General features: G+C 70.3%; 1 protein-coding gene across 1 annotated transcript; it reads left to right on the top strand.

Moving 5' to 3' along the window:
- Window positions 1-2,274: 2,274 nt before the first annotated feature.
- On the top strand, window positions 2,275-6,964 carry PRUNE1 (prune exopolyphosphatase 1; the record flags this gene model as incomplete). Its single annotated transcript, XM_054179581.1, has 5 exons — window positions 2,275-2,494; window positions 4,543-4,701; window positions 6,189-6,283; window positions 6,373-6,531; window positions 6,632-6,964. Coding segments are annotated over 5 exons (966 nt in total), but the record flags the coding sequence as incomplete, so codon positions are not given.
- Window positions 6,965-8,158: the final 1,194 nt, after the last annotated feature.

Below are 8,158 nucleotides of genomic sequence, written 5' to 3'. Positions count from 1 at the left end.
ACCCAAGCCTGGCTTGAGCTCAGTGGGTTCAGGGAGGATGAAATCTCTTTGGCCTTTCCCTGCCCCTGGGCTGCTCTTCCTCACCTTGGTCACAACCTGCCAGGGTGAGCCTCTGGGGGGCACCCACCCTCACCCCCACCCTCACCCCCACCCTCACCCCCACCCAAGCCTGGCTTGAGCTCAGTGGGTTCAGGGAGGATGAAATCTCTTTGGCCTTTCCCTGCCCTGCTCTTCCTCACCTTGGTCACATCCTGCCAGGGTGAGCCTCTGGGGGGCAAGCAGGGGGCACCCACCCCCACCCCACCCCCACCCCACCCTCACCCCCACCCAAGCCTGGCTTGACCTCAGTGCAGGGTGGGTGAAGCCTTCTCAGCCCTACCCTTAACCCTGCCCTGCTCTTCCCTGACCCTGGTTGGTGACATCCTGCCAGGGTGAGCCTCTGGGGGGCAAGCAGGGGGCACCCACCCCCACCCCACCCTCACCCCCACTCAAGCCTGGCTTGAGCTCAGTGGGTTCAGGGAGGATGAAATCTCTTTGGCCTTTCCCTGCCCCTGGGCTGCTCTTCCTCACCTTGGTCACAACCTGCCAGGGTGAGCCTCTGGGGGGCACCCACCCTCACCCCCACCCAAGCCTGGCTTGAGCTCAGTGGGTTCAGGGAGGATGAAATCTCTTTGGCCTTTCCCTGCCCTGCTCTTCCCTCACCCTGGTTGGTGACATCCTGCCAGGGTGAGCCTGGGGGGAACAAGCAGGGGGCACCCACCCCCACCCCCACCCAAGCCTGGCTTGAGCTCAGTGCAGGGTGGGTGAAGCCTTCTCAGCCCTACCCTTAACCCTGCCCTGCTCTTCCCTCACCCTGGTTGGTGACATCTTGCCAGGGTGAGCCTCTGGGGGGGACAAGGAGGGGCCCCCCACCCTCACCCCCACCCAAGCCTGGCTTGAGCTCAGTGGGTTCAGGGCCCTGGCTTGGAATCTGTTTGGCCTTTCCCTCCCCCTGGGGTGGTTTTAGGGCAGGAGCTGAGAGGTGTGGGAGGGTTTTTAGGTAGGGGGAGAGGGACAGCAAGGGGTTGCCAGGCTGTGCTGGGGGGAGGGGATGCTTCTCAGCTGCACCCCTGCCCCCAGCCCTGGCTTTGAGCTGGTTGGGGCTGGGGAGCAGCCCAGAGGCAGCTTTGGTTTGCCAATGGAAAGGAGCCAGGGAAAAAGGTTCCTTAGACCCTCAAGAACCACAGAGCTGGCAGGGCTGGGAGGGAGCTCGAGGCTCAGCCAGCTCCAAGCCCCCTTGGGAGGGAGCTCAAGGCTCAGCCAGCTCCAAGCCCCCCTGGGAGGGAGCTCAAGGCTCAGCCAGCTCCAAGCCCCCCCTGGGAGGGAGCTCAAGGCTCAGCCAGCTCCAAGACCCCCTGGGAGGGAGCTCAAGGCTCAGCCAGCTCCAAGCCCCCTGCCACAGGCAGGGACAGCTCAGCCCAGGGCAGGTTGCTCACAGCCAGCTCCAGCCTGGCCCTGAGCACCTCCAGGGCTGAGGCTTCCACCCCCTCCCTGGGCAGCCTGTGCCAGGCTCTCAGCACCCTCCTGAGCAACAACTTCTTCCTCACAGCCAATCTGAATCTCCCCACTTCTAGTTTTGCTCCATCCCCCCCAGTCCTGTCCCTCCCTGACCCCCTCCCAAGTCCCTCCCCAGCTCTCCTGCAGCCCCTGGGAGGCCACCAGAAGCTCTCCCTGGAGTCTTCTCCTCCCCAGCCTGCACAACCCCAACCCCCCCAGGCTGTCTCCATGGGAGGGAAGGGGTTGGGGTGACCAAAGGAGGGGACAGGGTTGGTTTAGCAGCTCAGAAGGTTGGAGGGGATGAGGAAAGGGGAATGAGGCTCAGCCAGCTCCAAGCCCCCCTGGAAAGGGTCCCCAGGGCTCAGCCAGCTCCAACCCCCCCTGGAAAAGGTCCTCAGGGCTCAGCCAGCTCCAAGCCCCCTGCCACAAGCAGGGACAGCTCAGCCCAGGGCAGGTTGCTCACAGCCACTTCCAGCCTGGCCTTGAGCACCTCCAGGAAGGTTAAACCCCCCCAGGGGTGAGGCTCCCACCCCCTCCCTGGGCAGAAATCCCTTTGGAAGGAGCTGCTGCTGCCTTCTCCCAGGCTCAGGGCTGAGGAGGAGGAGCTGGAGAGCTCCGGGGAGAGCGGAGGCTCAGCCCAAGCTCTGCTCTGCCTCCCGGCGAGCCCGACCCGAACCTCTCCCAGCCGCGGGGGCAGGGCTGGGGGGTGGGAGATGCTCCTTTCGCCCCCTCCCCCAGCCGTGCCCAGCGGGCGCGCTCTCGCTCCCCCGCAGCGCGGACGCGGCGCTGGAGGAGGCGGTGGTGGAGGTGATCGATCACCGGCCGCTGGAGGGGCAGCGAGCCGCCGGCTGCCGCCTGACCGCGGCCCCGGTGGGCTCCTGCGCCACCCTGGTGACCGAGCGCATCGCCCAGGGCCCCCCGGGGGTGCTGGACAGGCTGACGGCCGCCCTGCTGCACGGTGAGGAGCGCCCCGGGGAGCGGGCGGGGGGCAGAGCCCGCGGGGCAGCCCAGGCCGAGCTGCCGCCCGGGCGGCCAGACCTGGGAGCCAGGCTGCTCCTGAGCCCCCCACGGGGGGGAGGGGGGTGGCTGCATCCCCCCCTTGCCCACCCCCTGCCCAGACGGCGCCACCCCCTCCCCACCCCCTCCCGGTCTGCCCCACCCCCTCCCCCGGCTCCCCCTCCCCACCCCCTGCCCAGGCCAGACCTGGGAGCCAGGCTGCTCCTGAGCCCCCCACGGGGGGGAGGGGGGTGGCTGCATCCCCCCCTTGCCCACCCCCTGCCCAGGCCAGACCTGGGAGCCAGGCTGCTTCTGAGACCCCCCCGGGGGGGAGGGGGGTGGCTGCATCCCCCCCTTGCCCACCCCCTGCCCAGGCCAGACCTGGGAGCCAGGCTGCTCCTGAGCCCCCCCCGGGGGAGGGGGGGGTGGCTGCATCCCCCCCTTGCCCACCCCCTGCCCAGGCCAGACCTGGGAGCCAGGCTGCTCCTGAGCACCCCCTCCAGGGGGGTGGGGGGTGGCTGCATACCCCCCTTGCCCACCCCCTCCCCAGGCGGCCTCACCCCCTCCCCCGGCTCCCCCTCTCCACCCCCTCCCCGGGCTGTGCCACCCCCTGCCCAGGCTGTGCCACCCCCTCCCCCGGCCTCCCCTCTCCACCCCCTGCCCAGGCAGCGCCACCCACTCCCCGGGCAGTGCCACCCCCTCCCCACCCCCTCCCGGTCTGCCCCACCCCCTCCCCCGGCTCCCCTTCTCCACCCCTTGCCCAGGTGGCGCCCCCCCCCTCCCCGGGCAGCACCACCCCCTCCCCACCCCCTCCCCAGGCTGTGCCACCCCCTCCCCGGGCTGTGCCACCCCTTCCTCACCCCCTGCCCAGGCTGTGCCACCCCCTCCCCCAGCTCCCCCTCTCCACCCCCTGCCCAGGTGGCCCCCCTCCTTCCCCGGGCGGTGCCACCCCCTCCCCACCCCCTCCCCGGGCGGTGCCACCCCCTCCCCAGGGAGCACCACCCACTCCCCACCCCCTCCCCGGGCAGTGCAGCCCAAGGGCCAAGCTCTGTCCCTCACCCCCAGCCCAAACCTCCCCTGGCACAGCCTCAGGCTGTGACCTCTCCTGGCACTGGGTGCTGGGAGGAGAGACCCCAACCCCGCCACCCCGGGCTGCAGCCTCCCTGCAGGGAGCTGTGGAGAGCAGGAAGGTCTCCCCTGAGCCCCCTCCCCAGCCCTGGTGCCCCAGACCCCTCCCCCAACCTAGGTGCCCCAGCCCCCCTCCCCAGCCCTGGTGCCCCAGCCCCCTCCCCCAGCCTCGGTGCCCCAGCCCCCTCCCCCAACCTAGGTGCCCCAGCCCCCCTCCCCAGCCCTGGTGCCCCAGCCCCCCCTCCCCAGCCCTGGTGCCCCAGCCCCCCCTCCCCAGCCCTGGTGCCCCAGCCCCCTCCCCCAACCTAGGTGCCCCAGCCCCCCTCCCCAGCCCTGGTGCCCCAGCCCCCCCTCCCCAGCCCTGGTGCCCCAGCCCCCTCCCCCAACCTAGGTGCCCCAGCCCCCCTCCCCAGCCCTGGTGCCCCAGCCCCCTCCCCCAACCTAGGTGCCCCAGACCCCTCCCCCAACCTAGGTGCCCCAGCCCCCCCCTCCCCAGCCCTGGTGCCCCAGCCCCCTCCCCAGCCCTGGTGCCCCAGCCCCCTCCCCAGCCCTGGTGCCCCAGCCCTGGTGCCCCAGCCCCCTCCCCCAGCCTCAGTGCCCCAGCCCCCTCCCCAGCTTTGTTGCCCTTCTCTGGCCACCCTCCAGCACCTCAACCTCTTCCCCACCCTGAGGGTCCCAGCCCTGGCCACAGCTCTCCAGGTGTGGCCTCAGTGGTGCTGAGCACAGGGCAGGATGAGCTCCCTGCCCCTGCTGCCCACACTCTGCCTGCTGCAGGCCAGGCTGCCCTCTGTGTGGCACCCTGCTGGCTGAGATGGGGGGGCTGGGGGGGGGGGGGACAGAGTGATGCCTGCTGGCCCCCAGCTGTGTCCCCTCTCTGCCCAGGCACCATCCTGCTGGACTGTGTGAACCTGAGCCCAGCAGCTGGGAAGGTGACCCCCAGGGACGTGGCCTGTGTGGCCCTGCTGGAGGCCAGGTTCCCAGAGCTGCCCCCCAGGGAGGAAGTCTTTGAGGCCCTGCAGGCAGCCAAGTTTGATGTCTCAGGTCTGGGGGGGAGCAGGGCCTGGGACAGACCCCTGCCCAGGGATGAGGATGTGGCCCTGGGGGTAGCATCTGGGATCTAATCTGGGAGTAGGGCCTGGGACAGATCCCTCCCCAGGGATGAGGATGTGGCCCTGGGGGTAGCATCTGGGATCTAATCTGGGAGCAGGGCCTGGGACAGATCCCTCCCCAGGGATGAGGATGTGGCCCTGGGGTGGCATCTGGGAGCAGCTCCTGGGACAGATCCTTCTCCCCCTGGCCCCCCCAGAGCCCAGGGATGAGGATGTGGCCCTGGGATGGCATCTGGGATCTAATCTGGGAGCAGGGCCTGGGACAGATCCCTCCCCAGGGATGAGGATGTGGCCCTGGGGTGGCATCTGGGATCTCTCTGGGAGCAGGGCCTGGGACAGATCCTCCCCAGGCATAAGGATGTGGCCTCAGGGATGAGGATGTGGCCCTGGGGTGGCATTTGGGAGCAGGTTGGGAGCAGGGCCTGGCACAGATCCTTCTCCCCCTGGCCCCCCAGAGCCCAGGGATGAAGATGTGTCCCTGGGGGGTGGCATTTGGGATCTAATCTGGGAGCAGGGCCTGGGACAGACCCTCCCCTCCCTCCCCAGGGATAAGGCTGGGGCCCTGGGGTGGCATTTGGGATCTAATCTCCTGGGACAGACCCTCCCCCCCTGGCCCTCCAGACTCCAGGGGTCAGAATGTGGCCCTGGAGTGGCATTTAGGATCTATCTGGGAGCAGGTTCTGGGACAGACCTTCCTCAACCCTCCCTAGGGATAAGGATGTGGCCCTGGGGCTGGGTCCCCGTGGGGCTGGGTCCCTGGGGCCGGGGCTGGGTCCTTGGGGCTCAGACTGTGGCCCTGGGGCCGGGGTTGGGTCCCTGGGGGGCTCAGGCTGGGTCCCTGTGGGGCCAGGGCTGGGTCCCCGGGGCCGGGGCTGTGTCCTGGGGCTCAGGCTGGGTTCCTGGGGGGCTCAGGCTGGGTTCCCCGGGGCCGGGGCTGGGTTCCCCGGGGCCGGGGCTGGGTTCCCGGGGCCGGGGCCGGGTCCTGGGGCTCAGGCTGGGTTCCCGGGGCTCAGGCTGGGTCCCTGGGGCCGGGGCTGGGTCCCTGGGGGGCTCAGGCTGGGTCCCTGGGGCCGGGGCTGGGTCCCTGGGGCCGGGGCTGGGTTCCCCGGGGCCGGGGCTGTGTCCTGGGGCTCAGGCTGGGTTCCCTGGGGGGCTCAGGCTGGGTCCCCGGGGCCGGGGCTGGGTCCCTGGGGGGCTCAGGCTGGGTTCCCTGGGGGGCTCAGGCTGGGTTCCCCGGGGCTGGGGCCGGGTCCCCGGGGCCGGGGCTGTGTCCTGGGGCTCAGGCTGGGTCCCCGGGGCTCAGGCTGGGTCCCCGGGGCCGGGGCTGGGTCCCCGGGGCCGGGGCTGGGTTCCCCGGGGCCGGGGCTGGGTTCCCGTGGCCAGGGCCGGGTCCCAGGCTCCTTCCCTCCCCTCCCCCAGGGCTGAGCACGGAGCAGATGCTGCGGAAGGACCTGAAGGTGGTGCACGGCGAGGGCCTGGCCCTGGCCATCAGCGGCATCTACCTGCCCCTGGAGGTGAGGCCGAGCAGGGAGGGGAAAGCTGCGGCAGGAGGGGAGGGGGAAGGGACACCAGGGCCATGGCAGCCTCCATCCCCTTCCTCCAGACCTTCCTGGCCCGACCCAACCTGCTGCAGGACCTGGAAGGCTTCTGCCAGGCTCGGGGCTACCAGGGGCTGGTGGCCATGAGCATCTCCTACAGCCAGCAGCAGGAACCCCGCAGGCAGCTGGCAGCCTACAGCCAGCACCAGGCCCTGCTCAGCACCGTGAGTGAGGGGTGGGGGGGCTGGGCACCCCCAAGCCCCTCCACACAGGGCTGGGGGAGGTGGGGGGGGGGTCCTAGCTGCAGTGCTTCCTCCCTCCCAGGTGTGCCAGGCCCTGGAGGAGGCCACAGCTCCCTGCCTGCACCTCCAGCCCCTGCCCAGCCCCTGGCCCTGCCTGGCTGCCTACAGCCAGGGCAACGCTTTGGCCACCAGGAAGAAGGTTCTGCCCCTCCTGAGGGCGGCCCTGGGGGGGCCCAGCGCTGCTGCTGCCGCTGCTGGGGGCCCTGAGGAAGAGGTGGGGCCACCCCCCACCCCCATGAACAGCCTGGTGGAGGACTGCCCCCTGGCACAGGCCGTGCCCCCCCTCTGCCCCCAGGACGTGCTGGAGAGGGTCAGCCGCATCGCCGCCGGGCAGCCCCCCGGCTCCCCCAAGTAGGGGAGGGGGGGGCTGGAGGCTTTTGGGGGGTGGGGGAGGGTCTCAGGAGGAGGTGGAGGCCCTGGGAAGGTGCCTGGGCATGGAGGAGGAGGGGTTGCAGGCACCTTGGTTAGAGCTCAGGTTCCTCCCCACCCCCACCCCGGGGTCAGGTCCCGAGGGTCCTTCAGCTGCCAGCCCCTCGCTGGCCCTGCTGGAGGCCAAAGCCTCAGGGTGGGTTTTGGGGGGGGGGGGGGGGGGAGACCCTGCAGGCAGGGGGAGGGGGGCTGGGGCAGCACCCACACCCCCTTACCAAAGGCATGTGGAGGTGGGGGGTGGTTAAGGAGTTGCTGCTGTTCTTTCCTCCCTTGGAGGGGGTTCTGGGGTGGGGGGAGATCCTGCTGGCTGGTCAGGACTGTGCCCAGCCCAGGGCTGGCACTGTGTGCCCCAAGGATTTGTCCTTTGCTTTTCCTTCCACCTTTGCCTCTTTGCTTCTTTCTCTGGGGGCAGGGCCAGCACTGCCTCACTCGCCCCAGGGGTGCCCAGGGTGGCCCAGTGGGTGACCTCCCCCCCCCCCCCCCCTTGTTTCTGGGCTGCAACCCCCACCCCACCAATACTTTCCCCAGCTCAGAGGAACATTTTGGGGCTCCCCAGAGGGGGAGTGGGGTCCCAGTGGGGCCAGGAGGATGCCAGCTGTGCCCTGGCAAGCCACAGACTGCCTTGGGTTGGAAGGGAGCCTCAGAGATCATCCATGTCCAACCCCTCCCCACCCCCAGGCAGCAGGGAGACCTCCAGCTGCAGCTCTGCAGGGCCTCTGCTGGCTGCCAGCGAGGCCAAAGCAGCTTGGAAGCCACCAGCCCCGTGCTGGGCACAGGGGGGGCAGGGCCAGGCCCTTGGGGAGGGGGCACAGGGATGGTTAGAGGGAATCCAGGGGCAGGTCTCTGGGCAGAGGGCCCAGGGAAGGACAGGGATGGTTAGAGGGCATCCAGGGCCAGGTCCCCAAGGAGAAGGCACAGGGGGTCCAGGGCCATGTGCTCAGGGATGGGGGCACAGGGATGGTTAGAGGGCCAGGTCCCCAGGGAGAGGGCACAGGGCCTGTGCCCAGGGCTGGTGCCAGGGATGGTTAGAGGGCATCCAGGGCCAGGTCCCCAAGGAGAGGGCACAGGGCTGGTGCCAGAGGGCCCAGGAGGGCACAGGGGTGTTGAGAGGGTGCCCAGA

The sequence above is a fragment of the Dryobates pubescens genome, unplaced genomic scaffold (assembly GCF_014839835.1).
Source record: "Dryobates pubescens isolate bDryPub1 unplaced genomic scaffold, bDryPub1.pri scaffold_91_arrow_ctg1, whole genome shotgun sequence".
Taxonomy (NCBI): Eukaryota; Metazoa; Chordata; class Aves; order Piciformes; family Picidae; genus Dryobates; species Dryobates pubescens.
This window is presented reverse-complemented; position numbering and strand designations above follow the sequence as displayed.